Here is a 26,828-nt window from a genome sequence, read left to right on the forward strand (position 1 = left end):
CCTTACTGCATAACTTGTTTATTCGTTTATTGTTTGTCATCTATCTCCCTCTCTAAACATTAAGGGTGGATATTTATTAGTTTTATACACTGACATACACCAACAGGTTCAAGTATTTCATGATACATAGTGGCTAACAAATCTATAATTGATACTTAAATTATTAAACACAGGAGTGCTTTGTAAATTGCCAAATAAATATACCTGTGTTGGTGTTTATGCTCATGAAATTAATGTTAGAATTAGATGCTGATAAGGATATTCTAACCTAAGAATATTATACTAAGAATAACTTTCCTGTCAGTTTTAGCAATTTACTGTGTTCAAAATGTTTTGCATCTATTTTCTCATTTGATCTTTCAGAAAAAAAATAAAGCTTCATATTGAACTTTATCAGAAACAGGAAAACAAACTCATAGGAGATAAAGACAAAACTACCCTTGGCCCTCAATGTTTATAGCAGATATATGTATATGTATATATATATATATAATAGGTATGAACTACCCATATGTACACATTTGTCTATATAGAAACTATATATATGTATTTAAAGTATACGTAGATGTAAACATAAATGTATAGAACTGAGATAAGACAGGGGAAGTAATTTCCAATTTATTTGAAATGATAGTAAATAACAAGAGGTATATATTTTCTGAGTTGACACTTCCTTAAAGTAAATATGCTCTCTAAAAAACATCTTTTAATATAATAAAGGGGACTAACTTATTCAAAGTACACTGTACACATCCATGAAATTATCACAATGAAACTCCTTTGAACTATTAATAAAATAGTTTTAATGCTAATAAAAATAGTTTAAAAATGTGTCCTAAAAGAATTGCAATTAGCACTAAATCTGTGGAGTAAGTTGCAGTTCTAGGAAATAGAAACATCTCAAGGCAATCTTATGTTCCTTTCACTGAATACAGAAGACAAGGATAAGAGTCAAATTTTATGACAAAGAAATTATTAAAACTAAGTTTCATCTCACTTGGGACTTTGTCCCTGTGTGACTTGTGATCTGGCAAGCTCACTGGGTTGCAGTGTAGGGGAGCTCATCTGGGTATAGAATTAGTTCCAAAGCCCTAGCTCAGTGTCCTGTAAATGGAAAGCACCAGGTCCATTCAGGTTTCTGCTACCCCAAACATATCCAAAATGATGTGCAGAACTCTTGATTGGCTTTACAGCAGACTCATGGATTCATTTCTTCATGTACAAGACATAATGGCATATTCCAGGTGAGATAGGATTACTTTTTCTCGTGAAGAAAGACATCAGATTTCCAGAAAAAATTACAGGCATTATCCTATACGTAGGGCAAGCCAGTAGGCCAAAGCAGATATTTATTCATATAAATAGAAGAGGAAAATATATGTACTTTTATGAACATTAATTTCATGAACATAAATAAACACTAACACAGGTATTATAAAAGTATATGCATACAGGTATATATGTTTATGTCAATATGGATATATTCAGGAAGAATAATGGCAATCCCAGTGATTACATTGAAGAATTCACCACTGCACATTTGCTGATAGTTCTGACAAGAGGACTGAAGGAATGCATTGGTACCGAAATTGTAAGAGTCCTTGGATCAGAGCTTGGAACAGAAGAGGAGAGGACAGAGATCTGCCTCTTTCCATGTAGCCAGGGAGCTCATGAGACACAGTGAATGGGGACAAATAGGAAGTGTTCAACCTCTAGTCCCACCTCACTCCAGACCATGTCCAACTTTTCACCACCCAATCATAACTGCTGCTCCAAATTACACTAGTTTAAATATTTTGGGGTAATGGGATCTTGATTGGAAATATGCTTTGGATGAATCATCAGTCCTAATTGGGTGGGTCCAAAGACTCCGAGATCCCTATGAGGTAAGATCTGTGACTCGTTATCTCAGAAAAGCTACTTTCATGGAAGAGTACATGGCTGGTTCTCCTCACAATTCTGTTGGTGCTGCTAGTCTCTATTATAGTTCCAAGTATTGAACTAAATCTCAGAAAACAAGGTAAGTAGGTTTGAAGAGGTGGGGGTGCAAAGTGGAAGAGGAGGGAGCTAAAGCTGCATAACCCTTGACTCCCAAGTCTGTCTGCTCAGGACAGATGTGTTAGGATAGGTTCTCCACCCATCCCTTTGGTCGTAGATATTCTTCTCTTGCTGCTGGAGCTGCTAAAAATACTATTTATCTGAAAGCCTGGGCTTCCTGTACCTTAATCAAGTTGAAACCTCTCTTTCCTATGATGATAGATATCTACAAAACTTGGAAAGTTTTAGAACAATTAACACCTAACACCATTTGCACATTTTTCTCCTTGACTTCTTTATGGCTCAGGGGCAGGAAGTAAAACCCTAAATTGCACATGGCAGAAATTGCTGCAAAGAGTTCACACATCCCAGCATCAGGAAAATAGTCTAAAGGTAGTTTACTTTTCCTAGGAGAAAAAGTATTCATTCACTCTCAACTATAACATTGTGGGGGAAGAGGACTTGGAGGATTCACAAGAAATTTTAGGATACACAAACAAAAGAATAGCTGTTCAATATTTGAAGGGGGGATGAGGGAAAACAATGGAGGAGTTAAATCTAAGATATACTATAAGCATATACGTAAATGTCACAATGAACAAACTCAGGCATCTCTCGGCTACAGCTCTATCCTTCAAGAGTACACTCAAGATTCCTAGGATTTCCTCTCAACGTGGGTAGTTTAGCCATCAGCTAAGGATTTGGGTCTGGTGCATCTGCAGTTCTCTCAACTTCCTAGATTTCCCCATTTTACATTTCCAGCTGCTCTGCTAGTCGGTACTCAATTATCTGATTCATACAGCTGCTGTTTTCTATCACTGTCTGTGGGAATTGGGGAGAGCACACACACACACACACACACACACAAGACTACAAATTAAAAACTCTCATTCCTTCTAGTTGCTGTTTGCAAAAATTAATTCTCTTTTAGCTCATCTGCTTATTGACATCATCTAGGTTTTTCAAGATTTGTTTTTTGATTATTTAATTTCTTCATTTCATCATTTAATGTGCTTCCTTTTTATTGTAGATATGATTCTGTGTATCTTATACTTTATTGAGATTTCTCAGGCCATGTGTGTTTTCCCAGACAAATATTGAGAGATCTGTAATCAAAGACCTCTCTAACATAAAAAAAAAAAGTGAACCAAAAAACCTCACTTATCTCATACCTAAAATAGACAAAGGCCTAAATAGAACTAGCTAAATAAAAGACCGTTCTTAATTAACCTTTGCCAAACAAATTTCCTCCACTTATTCAACTGTTCCTTGCTGGCATACTTTGAACCCTAACATTTTATTTGTCTTTATCAAGAAGGTGTTTTTCAATCATTTGTAATGGATCATTTGCAAGAGGGACAAGGTTAGTTTTATAATAGAAATTACCACATCATCATAAGAGACACTGATATTTTGCTACTGACAAGCCTACTCCAAGAATTCCACAAATATTAAGGTATTTAACTTCTATAAAACATTTTGAATTAAATACTACTATGACCTCCATTTTTGATATGACAAAAATTAGGCACAACACATTTAAGAATTATATGAAATCACACAATGGTAGAAAGTAAGATTAAATGTAAGCAATATGGACACTTATATCCTTTAACCACTAAATTAAACTGTGCCTAGAACTCTCTAGCAAAGAATGGGCACTACCTTGGAAGTAGGCCCTCACATTATGGAATATTTTTGTGGAGAGAAGATATCTAAACGATGCTACTATCATGTGTATTAAATAAGATTTTAAAAAATAAGTTTTCTGGAGTTCCTTTCACTCATGAGAGTCTTATATTCAAAGATCTTATAATCTCTTAGCCAGTTCTAAGGTTTTCAGAACTATCCTTCTCAGAGCTTCTTTCCAACTCATGGAAATGACAATTCCAAAAGCATATCTCTGTCTTCTGATATCTATCTGATTGACAGGTGAAATGGAATAATGAAAAGTTGAATAATTTCCTCAGGGGCTGTTTAGCCTCAGCTCAAAACCTGCCCCATCATAAAAACATCTCTGCCTCTTATTTCTGTCACCAACAGTTCTCTGATCTTTCACTCCTACACTTTACCCCTAAATGAATGCATATGGATAGCATTAAAATATATCTGGTGCTTTCTTGGTATATTTTTCCCTAATCCAAAGTGCTCCAAATCAATAACCAGTAATTATAATATCTTTTTCTTTAGGTTGTGTCTGTAGCAAGAATGCTTCTTGATTCATTGGTGCAGGGATAGTCTCTTTCAGTGATTATAGTCATTGAACTCATTTTATTACCTGAAATAAAAAGAGATATGTGGAATCAAGAGGATGATAACTTCTTATAAATATCTCTTTTCTCAAATGTTCAGTCACTAATAAGGTATTTAGTCAAAGAGGAGTGAAAATTGTTTAGACTTTAGGAACAATTTGTTCTTGGACCACATGCCATAGGGTTTGGATTCCAGGCTCCTGAATTTTATAGGCTTGACAGTACAAATTGCTGATTCTTCCACTCCTAGAAAGAGTTTCCTTTTAGTAGTGTTATTTTTTACAAAAAATCCAGTGATTATTGCTGTGCCTAATAAATGATTCTGGCTGTTCCTCCACTTTTAGTCTGGAAGAGGTAATGATTCAGTTTCCTTAAACTTTCTAGGTCACAGATTTCTTTCAGAGATTGATATAAAGCCAAGGCCTCTTTTCTCAAAACTATGCAGGTGTCCATATAAATTTTTCTCAATTTCATGGTGCCCACAGACACGTGAAACTGATTCTTCTCCTATATGGCATTCATATAGGTGAAAATGAAATGGTAATTATCAAAGTTTGCAATAGTAAACCTAACATATATGGACTGTGCACCCCATGTTCCACTTTATCTACAAGATAATAATCAGTGAGATAAAAAAACCCTTTATAGTAAGACAGAGCTATAGCCACAATGCAGAAGTCACAAAGTAGGACTGGACTCTTAAGGAGATTTTTTTTCCATTAATATTCTCCTGTGAAATGAGGACAAACAGAAAACCTTAAATCATACAACATCTACAAATTATCACCTGTTCGCCACTATGTTCCCACGTGAATGTACCTTCAGGACATTATGCTAAAACTGTAATAAAACACCATATCACATTCATATTGATGGCTAACATACAATGTTTTATCTCCCAAAACTGAAATGCTGTATCCATTAAAGCAACAATTCCATATCTTCCCCTACCTCCAGCTCCTAGAAACCACCATTCTAGTTTTTGCGTATGGTTTTGGCTACTCTAAGTGTCCCATATAAGTGTAACATATAGTATTTGTCTTTTTATGACAAATACACTTTTCTTAGCATAATGTCTTCATGAATGTTTTAGCATATTGCAAAATATCCTTCCTTTTTAAGGTTGATCAATATTCTAATATTGAAGTAAGACATTTTGCTTATCCATTCATCCACTGATGGACACTTGATTTGGTTCCATTTTTTTAGCTATTATGCATAATACTACTATGAACATGGAAATACAAATAAATATCTTTTAGACTCTGTTTTCAATTTCTTTGGCAACTCACATACATAGAAAATTTGTATTATACAGTGATTGTCGTTTTTATTTTTGAAGAACTTTCACCCTGTTAGGTGGATTGATAACTATAGTTAATGTAGGAGAGTTATTTCTTATAGGCATAGCTATATAGTAATGAAATAAGCACCCTAATTGTTGATAATGGTGGTGCTGCAACCACAGACATAATAACCAATATTATGAACTAAGAATGTTTTCCACATTAGAAGTACACAGAAAAGATACCTAAGGGAGACTCTTACTCCAGAGGAATATATGAGCTTTGAGAATTACAAGATGTTTTCCACTTCAGAGATTCTGCTCATTTAAGAATATTCCATTTGCCCATATACCCTACAAGGTCCAGAATTCTTGAAGGTCCTCAGCACAAGATAAAGGAAATAAAGGCATAGTATGTCTGTGTGTCCTTCAGACTCTGACCAGTCAGAGCAAGTACTATGCTGTAAAAGAATAGGTAGCTTCCTCCTCACAGCCCTCTTCCAGCCATAGCCCAAATATGTTCATCTCCAGGATCATCCATGTAGCCCAACCTCCTTCTCTCCCTTCCTCATAATTCCAGAAGATATGGAACAATAAGAACCAGGAAAGTAAGGCTATCATAAATCTGTAATACATCCCTTCTTTCTCTGGGGCAATGTTCCCAATTATTTCATCTGTTCCCAGTTCATGCTTCAGGACCACAGTATGAATTGGATACCGTATGGTTGGAAGATATGAGTGTGATCCTGAGTGTGCTGATGGTCTATGTCACCATGACCACTTCCTTTATTTACTTCAGACTGAGAGGTAAATGGGATAGAAAATATAGCAACCCATAGGGCACCGTTCTTCTGACTCATGGCCAGGTGTACAGAAGGGTTACTTTTCTAGTCATTTTACCTTAATAACCAGACAAAGCAATGAAGAACTGTGTACTGTATAAGGGCTCACACACTGGAAACTTCTTGAGACTTCCAGAGCTCTAATGGTGCCAGTGTTAGTGTCTCAAATGTCAATGGTAGTTTCGTTCTGATTACACAATTGTGACAACTTTCCCAATAAACATGGAAGGCCAACCTATCTGTTTCATATACACATTCTCTAAAGCTCTTTGCAAGACTTTCATGACTTTAAAATTAAAATTTTAATGTCATATTTTTCCCTTTCAGGAGCATGTAGGTGTCCACAGGATCTGGACACTTCAAGAACATTTCTGAACCTGTATTCATAGAAGGCATATAACTTAAAAAATTTGTAACTCATGCCCAAAGCTAAATGCACTGACTTTGTCACACAACTATAATTTCCTTATGAACATGGAAAGCAATAGAGAATTAGTCACCCAGGAAGGACAATTTTAATACTTGATTCTAGTAATTTACCAATAACACTAAAGAGTTCCATTTAAAAATGTATGTATGGTTAACCAAATGTGTACTCTTGATTACCTCTTTTCCTCTCAAGCACAATTGAGAGTCCATGGTGAATTATTATGGATAATGCAGAGAAATTATTTTTGCTTAAACTAAAAAGGCCCATAATCTAGAAGCCAAAGGAATGTTCTCCTTTGTGTTTTTATCTTGACATCTACTGCAGTCCAAAGTCATTCTTGTGCTTATAAACCTTTTATACACATTTACTTTTCTTGGATATTTTAAATGCATTCTACTATTTTCTTCTGGCATAAATTATTACTGTTGAAATATCCAACCATTGTCTTACTCAATTTCCCTTTTGTGTAATTTGTTTTCCGTAGATTTCTAGATGATCTTTCTTTTTTGCTCTAATATCCAGTAATTTTGATAGAATATGTCTCAATCTTAATTATTTTGATTTTCATTATTTCCCATATAGAATGGTCAATAAACATGTCAATTCTATTACTGTTTTTTAATTTCATGAATTTTTTGGATTAATCTGCTCTGGATTTGTCCTATTTGGCTTCACATTGTAAGGATTGATATTCTACCTTACGTGTTTTCTTTGCCTGTGTCCACTAGTTCCTACTTTTTTCCAATCATTTTTATACCTTTAATTCATAAGAATACATTGTCACCTAGTTTTGTTGGCTGTGTTCTCCAGTGGATTTGCTTTAGCTATCTAGTTTCTTTTTCTATTATTATGTGGGGAAAGAGGCAGATTTACATGCTAGGCCACATTTGCCATCTTTCCAAAATCACCTTTATGTACAAATTCTAATATATAAGATCATTTTCTTTCTACCCATAATTATTTTAAATAGTGCTTTTAAATTTCCAAAAGACTATACATTAATTTTCATGGTTTTTATTTATATTGAGCTAAATTTCAATGTTATTATAAAATAAAGCCTATATTGTGCTTATTATTGAAGTTTTGGGCCTCCATAATTATAAATGTAATCACCATTCATTAATGTTCAATTTGTTCTTGGAAAGAATGTGGAACATTTATGATTAGATATTGAAACTCTTTATTTTCTATTTCATTTGGTATATTATCTAGTATTATTCAACTATACCAGCTTTCTTTTGATTACTATTTGGCAATTTTTTTCTAGCCTTTTATAATAAAACCTATGATAATAACTTTAATTTTGATTATATTTCTTAAGTAGATCCACTTGACTAAAACACTGCTGGATTTTTTAAAATCCATTTTAGTGAATTAATTAGAATTCCTCATTTAAACTTATTGTGATTATGAAGTTAATTTTGGTTCCACCTTCTTGTTTTATGTTTTCTATTTTTCTCACCCTTTCTGTTTTATTATTCATTTTTCTTTGTGTTCTCTTTATTATCGATTGAACTGTTCTTGGTATACATTTTCTATTTGTTCAAATATTGTCATTCTACCTGTGCTATATTAGTGATCCATTAGACCTTTGGGAATTTAAAACTGACTTTTTTGGGAGGATGAAGTTGAGAAAGGATTTTACTCTGTAACTCAGACTAACTTCATTCTCCTGGTCCTCCTACCTCAAACTCCTGAGTCCTTGGATTACAGTCATGCACCACCACATCCAGCAGAACTAATATTAAGAGCTTTAAAATTCATCAGCCTGTTAAAATTCTTCTCAATAATAAAAGAATTTCTGAATATTTTTAACTTTATCCACACTAGCAATTTTATGCAATTTTTCTCCATTACATTAGTTTCCATCTAAAAAGTTTGATTAGCAAAAAATATTAATAATATATTAGCTTCAAAAATATTTTTAATGGAGGACAGGATCATAAATCAGGACCTGTCTGTGGATTGGTGGTACCAGTGAAAGCGGGGAGGAAAGGGTATAGTGGGTATACATGGCAGAAATACTATATACTCATATATGAAAATGGGAAAAGGAGACCTGTTGAAACTATTCTAGAATGGATTGAGGAAGGATAAAGGAGAGTGGTGGAGGAGATGACTCTAACTAAGATTTATTGCAATCACTTTTGTAAATGTCACAATGTACCGCCAGTACAAAAGTAATAGGCAATTTTTAAAATTTTAATTAAATAAATAAAATATTTCTTTAATTAGTCCCTGCAGATATATTTTGCCTACACATAAATGTTACCAATATAAACAATATGAATACTTTAGGATAATAATACTTAGCATGAGTAAATTTCCTGTTTCTTCTCTATATCTGGATTGCATGTACTAAACTTCTTATAGTTTTCCTCTATTATTTGGTCCAAGTATCATATCTGGCAAGTATATTTTATATTGTTGTTTTATAGATATATCTGTTTTTCACTTAAGGCATTCACTTTTCTCAGCATTCCTTTGTTTTATTCACAAATAATTTATGTGTCATTCTATTTCCAATTTTTATACTATATATAATGCTGTTAAGAAAATTATTCCTTTCTTTAATATTTTTTTCAAGATGAAGAAAGAGAAGAAGAAGAAGGAGGAGGAGGAAGAAGAGAGAGAGAATAGTGAGGGTTAGAGGAAATATTCCATACTGCAAGGAATAAAAATGTCTTCTCTATTATCATGGGTTTTTATAATTTTATTCAAAATATAATGCAAGCTCATTGTGACAAGTTAAATAATAGGGATAAATAAATGTACTTATTTTCTCCTTTTGCCTTGTTAGTTTCATTTCCATGAGAAAATGAAAGTTAACAGATTAGGTGCTATCCTCTTTTTTATTATCCATGTCATTATGCCAATAAACAAGCAAATGTAACATAAAGTATTCTCTTTCCATATAAACATTTTGTCAAATTATAAGCTATCTACTTTATTTTATTAATGACCATAAATGATAGATATTCAATTGTGGGTGTATAAATTCATAAACCTCCAGGATGCCCCAGCACTGACGAATGGATTAAGAAAATGTGGTATCTATACACAATGGAATTTTATGCAGCCATGAAGAAGAACGAAATGTTATCATTCGCTGGTAAATGGATGGAATTGGAGAACATCATTCTGAGTGAGGTTAGCCTGGCCCAAAAGACCAAAAATCGTATGTTCTCCCTCATATGTGGACATTATATCAAGGGCAAACACAACAAGGGGATTGGACTATGAGCACATGATAAAAGCGAGAGCACACAAGGGAGGGGTGAGGATAGGTAAGACACCTAAAAAACTAGCTAGCATTTGTTGCCCTTAATGCAGAGAAACTAAAGCAGATACTTTAAAGCAACTGAGGCCAATAGGAAAAGGGGAACAGGTACTAGAGAAAAGGTTAGATCAAAAAGAATTAACCTAGAAGGTAACACCCACTCACAGGAAATCAATGTGAGTCAATGCCCTGTATAGCTATCCTTATCTCAACCAGCAAAAACCCTTGTTCCTTCCTATTATTGCTTATACTTCTCTACAACAAAATTAGAAATAAGGGCAAAATAGTTTCTGCTGGGTATTGGGGGGGAGAGGGAGGGGGCGGAGTGGGTGGTAAGGGAGGGGTTGGGGGCAGGGGGGAGAAATGAACCAAGCCTTGTATGCACATATGAATAATAAAAGAAAAATGAAAAAAAAATAAAATAAAGATTAGGTGAATATATAAATCTACCTGTAACCAAAATATCCTTAAAGCATTTCATTTTCACATATATGTATGTATGTTATGTGGTAAATAAAAAGAATACTGTAGAAATCTTAAAAAAAAAAAAAACCCTTCACACAAAAAGGCTGGTGGAGTGACTCAAGGTGAAGACCCTGAGTTCAAGCCCTGCTACCACAAAGAAAAGCAACATAACTCCTTCAAAAGTCAAAACTTCTACAATAATGTACTCTACTGATAGTGAATTAAGTGAAATATCAGGCAAAGAATTCAAAAGAATGATTCTGAAAATGGCTAATTTATTTAAAGAGGGCACATATAAAACCTAAATGAATTCAAAGAGAATACAAATAAAGACCTGAATGATATCAAAGTTGACACAAATAAATAACTGAATGAAATAAAATACACAAGGCAGGATACAAAGAAGGATTCAAAAACATATAGAAATCCTAAAAGAGAAAAAAACATGAAAATACCAGAAAGAATAAATCTCACTACATGAGTAGGTAAGCAAAGCAGGATAAGAAAAGAAAATATCACAAAAGTGACAATATAACAAGGATTACTGCATGCCTTTCAATAATAACTCTGTATGTTAATAGTCTCAATTCTCTAATCAAAAGACACAGACTTGTGAGCTGGATTAAAAAACAAAACCCAACCATTTTTTGCCTACAAGAAATGAACCTCACTGGCAAAGACAAACAGGGGATTAAAGTAAAAGAATGGAAAAATGTTTTCCAAGTAAATGGAACCCCAAAACAAGCAAGAGTTGGTATATGCATATTTAACAAGGCAGACTACAAGCTAAAATTAGAAAAGAAAAACCAACTTCAGATGCATAAATCTCAGTGCAAAATGAAGCAGCAAAGCAGTTGGCTTTCCCTCAAAAGGCAACTCCACTGATAAGGATCTAAAAACCTGAGTAGAGGAAGAGATATCAAATAACGAATTCCAGAAAACAACAGCAAAAATGATTAGCAAGCTCAAAGAAGTAGCAATAAAGTTAGTATCTTACCTCAAAGTGGACATGAATAAACAATTAAATGAGCTCAAATAGAATACAAACAAACAAATGAATAAAATTAAGAAGACTATGCAGGATATAAAAGAAGAAATCAATAAAGATCTGGAAACCCTTAAAAATAATCAATCTGAAATAAACAACTCAATATCCCAAGTAAAAATCCCAATTGAAAGCTTGACAAACAGAGTAGAGCAAGTTGAAAATAGAGTATCAGGAACGGAAGACAAAGCAGAGGAATTAGACCAAACAGTAAATGATCATGAAAGAATGCTAAGAAAATACAAAGGGAACATGCAAGACATCTGGGAAACCATGAAAAGACCAAACCTATGAATCATGGGTGTAGAAGAAGGAGAGGACATACAAACTAAAGGCATTGACAACTGTTCAATAGAACAATAATTTAAAACTTCCCTAACCTTGAGAAAGAGAAAGTCACCCATGATCAGGAAATTTACAGAACACTAAACCATCAGGACCAAAAAATTAAACATCCCCAGACTAATCAAAACACTCAGCACACAAAACTAAGAAAGGATACTGAAAGCTGCAAAAGAGAAAAGACAAGTCACATATAAAGGCAAACCCATTAGAATAACAGATTTCTCAACTCAAACTCTAAACACAAGAAGGTCATGGAAAGACATAATTCAGACCCTAAAGAAAGCAATTAAACCTAAAGAAACCTTCCTCCAGGAAAAACTAAAGGAATTCATCACTACCAAACCAGCACTATAGAAGATACTTCAAGGTCTTTTACATACAGAAGAAGAAACTAGAGTGAGACAAGAAGATCCAAGAAAGAATAAACCCTTATGAGCAAGCACACTGGCAAATAAGGAATAAACAACAAGGGAATAATTAAACAACAAGGGAATAAAAATGACTGGAAACAACAAGCATTTCTCAATATTAACACTGAATGTAAATTACCTCAGACATAGAATAGCAAATGGGGTTAAAAAAACACCTCACCATATGTTGCTTACAAGAGACTCATCTCACTGAAGAAAATAAACTCTGACTTAGCAGGGTGGATAAAGGATTTCCAAGAAAATGGACCCCATAAATAGGCAGGAGCAGCTATACTCATATCTGACAAAGTAGACTTCAGACTAAAATCAGTCAGATGAGCCAATAAAGGTCACTTCACATTAATTAAAGGAACAATTCATCAAGAGGAAATATCAAATTTTAACATATATGCACCAAACACAGGGGCAACTATCTACAAAAAAAAAGAAAAAGAAAAAAAAACTCTATTGGACCTAACAGCACAGATAGACCCTAACACAGTGATAGTGGTAGACCTCAATACTCCACTGTCTCCAATAGATAGGACATCCAGACAAAAGATCAACAAAGGAACTTCAGAGCTACTTCATACATTAGACCAAATAGACATGGTAGATATCTAAAGAGTATTTCACCCAACAACCAATACATACACATTCTTTTCTGAAGCTCATGGAACTTTCTCCAAAATAGATAACATTTTAGTACACAAAGCAAGCCTCAACAAATTCAAGAAAGTTGAAATAACCCCCTGCATCATATCAGATCACAACAGAATAAAACTGGATGTCAACAACAATAACAAAAACCCACAGAAAATATTCAAACACATGGTGACTGAACAACACACTGCTGAAAAACGAATGGGCAACTGAAGAAATACGGGAAAAAATTAAAAAGTTCTTAGAATCCAATGAAAATGAAAATACAACCTAAAAGAATGTATGGGATACAGAAAAGGCTGCACTAAGGGGGAAAGTTTATAGCTATAAGTGCCTACATTTAAAAAACAGAGCCCTCTCAAATAAACAATCTGATGATGAACCTTAAGCTCTTAGAAAAACAAGAACAAACCAAACCCCAAACCAGCAGATGGACAGAAATAATATAGGTCAGGGATGAGATCAATGAGACTAAACCAAACAAACTATACAAAGAATCAATGAAACAAAAAGTTAGTTCTTTAACAAGATCAACAAATCCTTAGCCAACATGACAAAGCAGAGGAAGGAAAAAACCTAAATTAATAAAATCAGAGATGAAAAAGGGGACATAACCACAAACGCTAACAAAATCCAGAGAATCATTACAGAGTACTTTGAAAACTTATATTCAAGTAAATTGGAAAATTTAGATGAAGTGGATAAATTCCTACATGCACATAACCAACCAAAATTGAACCAAGAAGATATTAAACACCTAAATAGTCCTATTACATTCAATGAAATTGAAGCAGTAATAAATAGCCTCCTTGCAAAAAAGAACCCACAACCTCATGGAATCATGGCTGAATTTTACCAAATCTTTAAAGACAAACTACCACCAATATTCCTCAAACTTTTCCAGGAAATAGAAAGGGAAGGAACACTACCAAACTCATTCTATGAAGCCAGCATTACACTCATTCCAAAACCCAATAAAGATACAACCAGAAAAGAGAATTATAGACCAATATCTTTAATGAATACAGATGCAAGGATTCTCAACAAAATACTGGCAAACAGAATTTAACAACACATCAAAAAGATCATACACCATGACCAAATCAGTTTCATTCCATGAATGCAAGGATGGTTCAACATACATAAATCCATAAATGAAATACAGCCTATAAACAGTAGCAAGGATAAAAACCACATGAGCCCCTCAGTAGATACAGAAAAATCCTTTGACAAAATCCAACACCCTTTCATGATAAAAGCTCTGAAGAAACTAGGAATAGAAGGAATGTTCCACAAAATAATAAAGGCTGTATACAACAAACTTAGAGCCCACATCATAACTAAATGGAGAATAACTGAAACCATTCCTGTTAAAGTCAGAAATGAGACCGGGCTGTCTGCTTTCTCCACTCTTATTCAATATGGTTTTGGAAATCCTAGCCAAGCAATAAGACAAGAGAAAAAGTAAAAAGTATTCAAATAAGGAAGGAAGAAGTCAAACTATCCCCACTTGCAGATGACATGATCCTATACCTAATAAATCCTAAAAACTCTATCAAAAAAACTATTAGAAATCATAAACTCTTTGAGCAAAGTAATAGGATACAAAATTAATATACAGAAACTGTTAGGTCCCTGGCATTCTTGGGGCAGGCAGAAGGTCCTGAGGCTAACACCAAAACCAGACCCCCTGATTTATGACCACTTGTTTCTCCCTGCCTGATTGTTTCTCAGCTTGCAAAACAACTCAGGAACTTCCAGTTACTCAACTGGCCAGGCATGTTGACCAGTTGCATCTGGTGATCACATATAATCGGAGACCAGAGACTCTCTCCCTCCTCCTATAAAGCCCACTACCCATTTTCAGCCAAGCCACTTCACTCTGAACCCAAGAGTGACAGCCCTGTGGTCTGGACTAATAAATCTTTCCTTTCCACATGTGGCATGGTCTTTATTTGGCAGTACCTTACAGAAACCAGTAACCTTCCTATATACCAACAACAAACAGACTGAGACAAAAATTAGGGAAACAATCCCATTTACAATAGCCTTAAAAAAAATAAAATGCCTTGGAATAAATTTAACAAAAGAAACCAAAGACCTCCTTAATGAAAACTATAAACCACTGAAGAGAGAACTCAAAAAAGACATCAGAAGATGGAAAGACCTTCCATACTCGTGAATTGGTAGAATCAACACTGTGAAAATGGACGTACTACCAAAATTAATCTATGTGTTCAACGCAATCCCTATCAAAATTCTAATGACACGCTGCACAGAAACAGAAAAACCAATCTTGAAATATGTATGGAAACATAAAAGACCTTGAATACTCAAAGCAATCCTGAACAAAAGTTCAATGTTGAAGGCATCACAATACATGACTTCAAAGTATACTATAGAACCTTAACAATAAAAGCAGCATGGCAGTGGCACAAAGACAGACAGGAAGACCAATGTATTAGAAAAGAATGCATTTTATGATTATGAGTTTATGGATATAAACTCATGCATCTACAGCCAACTGATCTTTGACAAAGGATCCCTAAATACACGATGGAGAAAAGACAGCTGCTTCAACAAATGCTGCAGATTAAAGCGGATATTCACATGTAGAAGACTGAAACTAGATCCCTGTCTTTCACACTGTACCAAAATCAGCCCAAAGTAGAGCAGAGACCTTAATATAAGGCCTTAATATAAGGCCTGAAACTTTGAAACAACTTCAAGAAGCAGTAAGAAATACACTGGAAAAGATAGGTGTAAGGTATGACTTCCTAAACAGAACTCAAAAGGCTCAGATTCTAAGAGAAAGAATGAACAAATGGGATTTCATCAAACTAAAGAGCTTCAGCACACCTCACTGAAACAATCACTAGATTCAATAAACAGCCCATACAATGGGAGAAAATCTTTGTCACCTATTCATCTGATAAGGGACTAATAAACAGAACCTACAGGGAGCATAACAAACTCAACCCCCAATGAATCAACACCCCAGTGAAAAAATGGGCACATGAATTAATCAGGGAATTCTCAAAGAAAGAGGTACAAATGGCCAATAAATACATGAAGAAGTGTTCAACTTCCCTGGTTATAAGAGATGCAAATCAAAACAACACTTAGGCTTCATGTTACCCCAGTTAAAATGGCCAAAATCAAGGGCAATAACAGCAACAAATGCTGGTGAGGATGCAGTGCAACAGGAACACTTATACACTGTTGATGGGAATACAAATTAGTATAACCACTATGGAAAGCAGTATGGAGATTCCTCAAAAAGCTAAAGATAGAACTGTCATATGATCCAGTGATATCACTCCTGGGCATCCACCCAAAGGAATGTAAGACAAGATACAATGGAGACACCTGTACACTGATATTCACCACAACACTATTCACAATAGCCAAGCTTTAGAAACAACCCAGACAACCTACAACTGATGAATGGATCAAAAAAAATGTGGTATACATACACAAAGTATATGTATACCATAAGAAATAATGACATATGATTTGAAGGCAAATGGATGCAACTGGAGGACATGCTAAGTGAAGTAAGCCAGGCTCAGAAATAGAAAGGCCACATGTTTTCTCTCATACGTGGAAGATAGATCCAAAAGATAAACATACACACAAAAACAAGCAGATCATATACAAACTCAGATGTAGGAAATGTTTGTAATAGTGGAACTACACTATGGAACTCAGGGAAGAAGGGAAAGGAAAAGACAATGATAGAGCATCAACAATATCATAAAACATAACATCTGTGAGGGTAGAGGATATTAGGAAATGTGTTGGAAGCTGTTGAATAATGGGATTGGGAGGTAAAAGGGTAAGCAAGAGCAATGAAAGGTGTTGAATGGACTAAAGTAAAGTATACTCACAGTGGGGATACATTGAGAAACTGCTTTGAACATCAACTTAAATACCCATAATGAAAGACAGGACTGTAAAATAGGTACCGTGGAGGTGGATTATTTATGGAAGGGAGAGGGTGATTGAGGGAGATTAAGGTGAGGGTATATAGCTGATGGATTTCATATATTTACATGAAACAGAACAAAGAAACTTCTTGTAATTGCCTTAAGTGGGATGGGGGGAGGGTCAAAGGGGAGAGACAGTGAGGGTGATCTAACCAATGTACAATATAAGCCTATTTGGAATTTTCACAATGAACCCCACCCTGTACAATGAATATATCCTGATACAAAATAAAAATCTCAACAAATTGGGAATCAAAGGGAATTTCCTCAATTTGACTTAAAGAATAAGCTACAGATAATGATAATATCCACTTCATGGTCAAAGACTGAAGGTTTTCCCCCTGCTTTGGACTGAATGTTTGTTTCCCCAAAATTCATATGTTGAACCCTGATCCCCAATGTGATAGTACTTGGAGATAGGACTTCCCAGAGATAATTAGGTTTACCATAGGTTATGAGAGTGGGTCTTCATTATAATATTTATGTTCTTATAAAATTGGAATAGACATGACCTATCAAGGTGGCCATTGGCAAACCAGGAAGTGGGCCAATATTGGACATTTGCTGGCACCTTAATCATGAACTTCCTGGCCTCCATAACTGTGAGGACAGTGTTGGTCCAGCCACCCACGTTATTGTATTCTGTCATATCACCTGAACTGACAAAGACACTCCTCAAGATTAGGAAGAAGGGAAGGATGTCTGCTCTCACGACTTCTATTAAACATTTGACTGGAGACTCCAGTAATACAAGAAGGCAAGAAAAACTCATACAGATTTCAATGGAAGAAATAAAGCAATCTGTACGCACAGATGATATACACCTGTATATAGTTTATTTTGTGACTTCCCCTCTTTTATGGCCTGGGAACCATAGCTCCCTGGGATAAAGACTCGGGGATAGATGTCATCATTTGGTTCAGAACTAAAGAGAGTTATTTTCAATAACACAGGGCCTGGAACCTATTCTAGGGAACAAGATGGGGTCATTTCCATCACTCAAAATATTTCCTCATATTCTCAATGGCAAAAATAACTTTAAAATAATGGTATATGTGTAGATAGATACATGATAAATGGATAAATAGACATATTATAGTCAGAAAGAGTGTTTTGTGTTATTTAGAATACTCCATGCTGTTGGAAATTAATGATATCTTATCCATTCTTATACATTTTTGATGCTTTTTCATTGACCCTGATTGGCCTATCCTTTGAGTTATTTGTTTAAAATTTGAGGCTTGGATTTATGATTTTCAGTACACATACATGAAATAAGCTTTGTTGGGTTCCATTATGAAATACATGTTTGATTTGAAAAAGCCATCTGTATAACTGACATCTGACCCACTTTTACTTAGGGATGAAGGAAAACCCTTGCAAATAATAAACATCCTTTTGTTTACTTTGATAATCACAGTCTTATATAAATACTTCCCAGTTGTTACAATAAAATTAAATGTATTACCAAATTCTTAGATACTATCATAGTATAAATTATATGCTATAGCATAGTTTCACTTCTAAATAGTATCTAAATACATGTTCAAGACTATCAAATGATAGGACTTGATAGTCTTGAAATTGAAAAGGAAATCAAGCAAGTACAAATTTTCATTTGGATTTTTCAATAAGTTTTCAGAGGGGATCTCTAAATCAAAATGGTTATGAAGTAATTATAGGCTTGATGGCAATGAATAAGTAACTTCAGTAACTCTGTTTTGTAAATGCCTGTCTATATCTGACAACATTAGAAGAAATGACTGCCAGACCTGGAGAAATGTCTTTTCCTTTGGTGGGCAAGCAACTGTGACTATGAGTAGTGATGTGGATGCAAATAGCAACCAGTGAAGATTAAAACTATGGAATTTACACAGTTCAGTGTAAATTGACCTCTAGGATGTTCCTTAAACCCTGGCTTCTCCTACTACTGCAGCAACAAATGCTAGTCAGCATTATTTAAACAGTTCCAAGTAAAGAGGGCACCAAGCAGAGAAGAACTGATGTGAGAGAGTCTATTTTTTAGTCCCACTTACCTTCTACACTCCTGAATTTCAAGTAGATAGGAATGAAGACACTATACAACAATAAATGTAGACTCTCAAATACAATCTCAGTACAAAAGATCATTTTAGTCTCTGATACTGAAAAAAGTCAAGGAGAAAGAGAATTATGAATTTAGGACTTTGGGAATGCATTGGAATACCAACAAACATTGGATATGGGAAATGTTTTAAAGGTATCAATGCTCTATTTAAGTTTATTCAGCCCTTCAGGGTTCGATTCTGATAGACAGAACTGTAATTGAAGGTAGAGACTAGAATCAGGGCTCAGGCTAAAACTTATGGTCTTTGAAGCTGAAGATAGAGTAGGGTTCTTAAAAAGCACAATCTCTTCTTATTTTCTCCTCTCTGTGTAGCATGTGATCAGCCTGGATAAGACCTGGAGACTGTAGGACTCCAGTCACTACATCCTTGCCTGAATTTTTAAGGGTCTAAAGTGCATAGGATCAACATAGTGGTGGTTTTGGAAACTCTGAGTTACTTACAAGGAAAAAGAATGGGGGGAATCCAAGATGGCAGCAAGAGGGAGAAAGCAGAAAGCGAGCCTCCTATAGTGAAATCTTGGAGAGATGCCAGAGACACACTTTGCAGGCATAATCACTGAGAAGACGCATAACTTTGACCCCTCCACACCTCCAGCCGGCGCAGAGAATCTCCACTTCACGTTAAACGGAGAAACAAGGAGGGCCCCGGGGCCACCAGTCGCCGACGCCCAGACGGCTTGGGAAGATGCGGACCAGCTTACTGTCAATTAGTACACTAACGCTCCCTGTTTATACCTTTGAACCTTTCTTGTCTGAAACCTTGTTCTGCTTTCTCCCTCTTGTCTGTGTATTTGTTTTCCCCTTTTTTTTAACTTCTTGCTTTCCATCTCAGCTCACCCTTCCATTCTAAATATTACCATTGTTATTATTACAAGCTAGAAAGTACTTAATTGCACACAGTACAGGGACAGTAACAACACCAAAGACAATGACGGGAAGACAGAAAAAACAGGGAAACCAGTTTCCCCACAGCAAAAAATTAGTACAAGAGCCAGAGGGGAATGAAGAAAACAGAAACTCAGATCCAGACTCCAACAAAATGAAGATAAACTATGCCAAAGGACCCAATGAAGCCCACAAGAATAATTTAAAAGAAGACATACTACAAGTACTCAATGAGAATTTTATAGAGATGATACTGGATAGGGTCAACCAAAATGTACAGGAGACACTCAAGAAATTCCAAGACAACAAAAATAGAGAATTTGAAAAAGCAAAAGAAGAAATAAAGGAAACCATAGAAGCACTGTATAAACACCAAAGTAAAAGAGAGAACACAATGAATAAACGGATAAATGAACTCAGGACAAAAATAGACAACATTAAAGAGGAAAACAGCCAGGATATGGAAAACCTCAGAAAAAAGAACGAAACAGAACTGCAAAACAAAATGGAAGGCCAATCCAGCAGAATAGAACAAACAGAAGACAGAATCTCAGAACTTGAAGATGAAATGGTAATTAAAGGAAAAACCAAAGAACTATTAATTAAACAACTCAAGACCTGTGAAAAGAAAATGCAAGAACTCACCGACTCCATCAAAAGACCAAACTTGAGAATCATGGGCATCAAAGAAGGAGAAGAGGTGCAAGCAAAGGGAATGCATAATCTATTCAACAAAATAATAACAGAAAATTTCCCAAATCTAGAGAAAGATATTCCCATACAGATGCAAGAGGCCTCCAGGAAACGAAACAGACCAGATCAAAATAGAACTACTCCACAACATATCATCATTCAAACAACAAGCTCAGAAACTAAGGAAAGAATATTGAAGGCTGTAAGAGAAAAAACAAGTAACATACACAGGTAAACCCATCAAAATCACAGCAGACTTCTCAACAGAAACATTAAAAGCAAGAAGAGCATGGGGTGAGATCTTCCAGGCACTGAATGAAAATAACTTCAACCTCAGGATACTCTACCCAGCAAAACTATCATTCCAAATAGATGGAGCAATAACAGTCTTCCATGATAAGCAGAAACTAAAACAATATGTGACCACAAAGCCACCACTACAAAGGATTCTTCAAGGGATTCTGCACACAGAAAGTGAAACCCAACTTAACCATGAAAAGACAGGCAGCACCAAATCACAGGAAAAGAAAAAGCAAGACAGTAGAGAGTAACCTCAACTTAGGTACACACAATCAAACCTTCAAACAATTAAGACAACTAAATGACAGGAATCACCACATACCTATCAGTACTAACGCTTAATGTTAACGGACTTAATTCACCCATCAAAAGGCACTGCTTGAAGAAATGGATTAAAAAGGAAGATCCAACAATTTGTTGCTTACAGGAGACCCATCTCACTGACAGAAATAAGCATAGGCTTAGGATGAAAGGCTGGAAGAAGATTTAAAAAGCCAATGGCCCCCCAAAACAGGCAGGAGTAGCAATAATTATCTCTGACAAAGTAGACTTCAAACCTAAACCTACATTGATCAAATGAGATAAAGAAGGACATTCCATACTAATAAAAGGGGAAATAGGCCAAAAGAAAATAATAATCATCAATCTGTATGCACCCAATGTCAACGCACCCAATTTCATCAAACATACCCTGAAAGACCTAAAAGCATATATAAACGCCAACACAGTGGTTGTGGAAGACTTTAACACCCAATTATCATCAATAGATAGGTCATCCAAACAAAAAATCAATAAAGAAATCCAAGATCTAAAATATGCAATAGATCAAAAGGACCTAGTAGATGTCTACAGAACATTTCATCCAACCTCTACACAATATACATTCTTCTCAGCAGCCCATGGAACCTTCTCCAAAATAGATCATATCCTAGGGCACAAAGCAAGTCTCAGCAAATATATGAAAATAGAAATTATACCGTGCATACTATCTGATCACAATGCAGTAAAAGTAGAACTCAACAACAAAAGTAAAGACAAAAAACATGCAAACAGCTGGAAACTAAATAACTCATTACTTAATGAACAATGGATCATTGATGAAATAAAAGAGGAAATCAAAAAGTTCCTGGAAGTCAATGAAAATGAAAACACAACCTACCGGAACCTATGGGACACAGCTAAGGCAGTCCTGAGAGGAAAGTTTATAGCCATGAGTGCATATATTAAAAAGACTGAAAGATCCCAAATCAATGACCTAATGATACATCTCAAACTCCTAGAAAAACAAGAACAAGCAAATCCCAAAACAAATAGGAGAGAAATAATAAAAATAAGAGCTGAAATCAACGAAATAGAAACCAAAAAAGCCATACAAAGAATTAATGAAACAAAAAGTTGGTTCTTTGAAAAAATAAACAAGATTGATAGACCCCTGGCAAACCTGACTAAAATGAGGAGAGAAAAAACCCAAATTAGTAGAATTAGGAATGCAAAAGGGGAGATAACAACAAACACCATGGAAGTCCAGGAAATCATCAGAGACTACTTTGAGAACCTATATTCAAATAAATTTGAAAATCTAAAAGAAATGGACAGATTTCTAGATACATATGATCATCCAAAACTGAACCAAGAGGAAATTAATCACCTGAATAGACCTATAACACAAAATGAAATTGAAGCAGCAATCAAGAGTCTCCCCAAAAAGAAAAGTCCAGGACCTGATGGATTCTCTGCTGAATTCTATCAGACCTTTAAAGAAGAACTGATACCAACTCTCCTTAAACTGTTCCACGAAATAGAAAGGGAAGGAAAACTGCCAAACACAGTTTATGAAGCCAGTATTACACTTATCCCAAAACCAGGCAAAGACACCTCCAAAAAGGAGAACTATAGGCCAATCTCCTTAATGAACATTGACACAAAAATCCTCAACAAAATAATGGCAAACCGAATTCAACAACACATCAAAAAGGTTATTCACCACGACCAAGTAGGCTTCATCCCAGGGATGCAGGGGTGGTTCAACATACGAAAATCAATAAACATAATAAACCACATTAACAGAAGCAAAGACAAAAACCACTTGATCATCTCAATAGATGCAGAAAAAGCCTTTGATAAGATCCAACATCATTTCATGATAAAAGCTCTAAGAAAACGAGAAATAGAAGGAAAGTACCTCAACATTATAAAAGCTATATATGACAAACCTACAGCCAGCATTATATTTAACAGAGAAAAACTGAAACCATCCCCTCTAAAATCAGGAACCAGACAAGATGCCCACTCCTATTCAACATAGTACTGGAATTCCTAGCCAGAGCAATTAGGCAAGAAGAAGGAATAAAAGGAATACAAATAGGTAAAGAAACTGTCAAAATATCCCTATTTGCAGACGACATGATCCTATACCTTAAAGACCCAAAAAACTCTACTCAGAAGCTTCTAGACATCATCAATAGCTATAGCAAGGTAGCAGGATATAAAATCAACATAGAAAAATCATTAACATTTCTATACACTAACAATGAGCAAACGGAAAAAGAATGTATGAAAACAATACCATTTATAATAGCCTCAAAAAACATCAAATACCTAGGTGTAAACCTAACAAAAGATGTGAAAGACCTCTACAAGGAAAACTATACACTTCTGAAGAAAGAGATTGAGGAAGACTATAGAAAGTGGAGAGATCTCCCATGCTCATGGATTGGTAGAATCAACATAGTAAAAATGTCGATACTCCCCAAAGTAATCTACATGTTTAATGCAATTCCCATCAAAATTCCAATGACATTCATTAAAGAGATTGAAAAATCTACTGTTAAATTTATATGGGAACACAAGAGGCCACAAATAGCCAAGGCAATACTCAGTCAAAAGAACAATGCAGGAGGTATCACAATACCTGACTTCAAACTATATTACAAAGCAATAACAATAAAAACAGCATGGTACTGGCACAAAAACAGACATGAAGACCAGTGGAACAGAATAGAGGACCCAGATATGAAGCCCACAACTATAAGCAACTTGTCTTTGACAAAGGAGCTAAAAATATATGATGGAGAAATAGCAGCCTCTTCAACAAAAACTGCTGGGAAAACTGGTTAGCAGTCTGCAAAAAACTGAAACTAGATCCATGTAGATCACCCTATACCAAGATTAACTCAAAATGGATCAAAGATCTTAATATCAGACCACAAACTCTAAAGTTGATACAGGAAAGAGTAGGAAATACTCTGGAGTTAGTAGGTATAGGTAAGAACTTTCTCAATGAAACCCCAGCAGCCCAGCAACTAAGAGATAGCATAGATAAATGGGACCTCATAAAGCTAAAAAGCTTCTGTTCATCAAAAGAAATGGTCTCTAAACTGAAGAGAACACCCACAGAGTGGGAGAAAATATTTGCCAACTATACATCAGACAAAGGACTGATAACCAGAATATATAGGGAACTTAAAAAACTAAATTCTCTCAAAACTAATGAACCAATAAAGAAATGGGCAAGTGAACTAAACAGAACTTTCTCAAAAGAAGAAATTCAAATGGCCAGAAAACACATGAAAAAATGCTCACCATCTCTAGCAATAAAGGAAATGCAAATTAAAACCACGCTAAGATTCCACCTCACCCCTGTTAGAATAGCCATCATCAGCAACACCACCAACAACAGGTGTTGGCGAGGATGCGGGGAAAAAGGAACCCTCTTACACTGTTGGTGGGAATGTAGACTAGTACAACCACTCTGGAAAAAAATTTGGAGGCTACTTAAAAAGCTGGACATCGATCTACCATTTGATCCAGCAATACCACTCTTGGGGGGATATACCCAAAAGACTGTTACTCCAGAGGCACCTGCACATCCATGTTTATTGCGGCACTATTCACAATAGCCAAGTTATGGAAACAGCCAAGATGCCCCAGCACTGACGAATGGATTAAGAAAATGTGGTATCTATACACAATGGAATTTTATGCAGCCATGAAGAAGAACGAAATGTTATCATTCGCTGGTAAATGGATGGAATTGGAGAACATCATTCTGAGTGAGGTTAGCCTGGCCCAAAAGACCAAAAATCATATGTTCTCCCTCATATGTAGAGATTAGATCAAGGGCAAACACAACAATGTGATTGGACTTTGAGCACATGATAAAAGCGAGAGCACACAAGGGAGGGCTGAAGATAGGTAAGACACCTAAAAAATTAGCTAGCAGTTGTTGCCCTTAACGCAGAGAAACTAAAGCAGATACCTTAAAAGCAACTGAGACCAATAAGAAAAGGGGACCAGGAACTAGAGAAAAGGTTAGATCAAAAAGAATTAACCTAGAAGGTAACACACACGCACAGGAAATCAATGTGAGTCAATGCCCTGTATAGCTATCCTTATCTCAACCAGCAAAAACCCTTGTTCCTTCCTATTATTGCTTACACTCTCTCTACAACAAAATTAGAAATAAGGGCAAAATAGTTTCTGCTGCGTATTGAGGGGGTGGGTGGGAGAGGGAGGGGGAGGAGTGGGTGGTAAGGGAGGGGGTGGGGGCAGGGGTAGAAATGACCCAAACCTTGTATGCATATATGAATAATAAAAGAAAAAAAAGGAAAAAGAATGCCTTAGAAACCCACAACTTCAAAATTGTAATCCCCTTACGACATAGTACAGGATCTTCTCTATAACATCCCTCTTACTTAACCACCCAATCTTTGCTTGGATGTCTATATTCTAGGGAGCTTAGTACAGAGAAAGACCATTTCAAAACTGGATGACTTATCTTATTAAGTCATGCTTTCTTATACCAAACTATATTAAAATCAAAAGATTCACTTACTGATTTCTAACATTTCTAGAAGAAAATGACAAGATACCTGGCTTATTCTGAGACATGTCACACAAGGAACAAATGACTATAAATTCTTGACTTAGAATGAAAAAGACCTAGAAAAGTCCATGGCTTTTAAAATTTTTTTTGTTTTAGTTTAGTTCTTTTTGTGAATATGTATGAGTCTGTTGGTGGGGGTTGGGGGTGTTTATCACAAAACCCCCAATTATCAACAAGAAAATTCCAAAAGGAAGAATTTTCTCTCTCCCATTATACTCATAGAGCCTACTTTTTGACATTTCCCACCTTTACTTTAGTGTCTTGTCCACAACAGTGTCTGGGATCAAGAAGATGATCAATATATTGGTTGAATAAATGAATAAATAAGTCCAAGTTGGTTAATGGTTACTGATCTCTCCATCACATCACTGAAAGCGTGTAAGAAAGGTCTTTGCTACCACACATCTTCTTGAGGAAGAACATCATGGTTTGTGGGAAACCCTCAGGATCCCCAAAGCCTCTTGGAAAGGAATGGAGTCACTGTGGTTTTTGTGCAACAACCCTAACAGAGATTGCAACAGTCCAAAAGGATAGTTGCTGAACAACCCTGTTCTCTCTCTGCGTGGGACTGGGAAAACCCAGTTGGAGGACATGATGTTCTGCACTTGGGCTCGTAGCCATAGCAACGTGACAGCCAATCCCAGTACAGAGGTCAAGGGAAACCTGAGGACTGCCATGTACTCCTTCCTGTTTGTCTGCATTGCTTAAATCCTGTCTTCAGAAAATAAACTGTGCCATTGCTGCCCGCACAACCCCAAGTTCCTGTTGTTATTCGCCCCTCAAGCACCCAAGACCAGAGTTGGAGCCCCTGCTGCAGCTGAACTGTACTGCGGCAATGGTTGAAGAAAAGTGTTTGGCATTTGAAGCATTTAGGTTCCAATTCCATATCCACATTTATAGGTTGCTGCAGTTTAA

General features: G+C 35.6%; 1 protein-coding gene across 1 annotated transcript in view; it reads left to right on the forward strand.

Moving 5' to 3' along the window:
- The window catches only part of LOC109676090 (putative selection and upkeep of intraepithelial T-cells protein 1 homolog), a 30,064-nt gene extending 23,259 nt beyond the window's left edge, over nucleotides 1-6,805 (forward strand). The window contains 2 exon segments of the mRNA XM_074077968.1: nucleotides 6,259-6,381; nucleotides 6,744-6,805. Coding sequence (XP_073934069.1) covers nucleotides 6,259-6,381; nucleotides 6,744-6,805 — 185 coding nt within the window.
- Nucleotides 6,806-26,828: the final 20,023 nt, after the last annotated feature.

This window comes from Castor canadensis, chromosome 7 (genome assembly GCF_047511655.1).
Source record: "Castor canadensis chromosome 7, mCasCan1.hap1v2, whole genome shotgun sequence".
In the NCBI taxonomy this organism is placed as follows: Eukaryota; Metazoa; Chordata; class Mammalia; order Rodentia; family Castoridae; genus Castor; species Castor canadensis.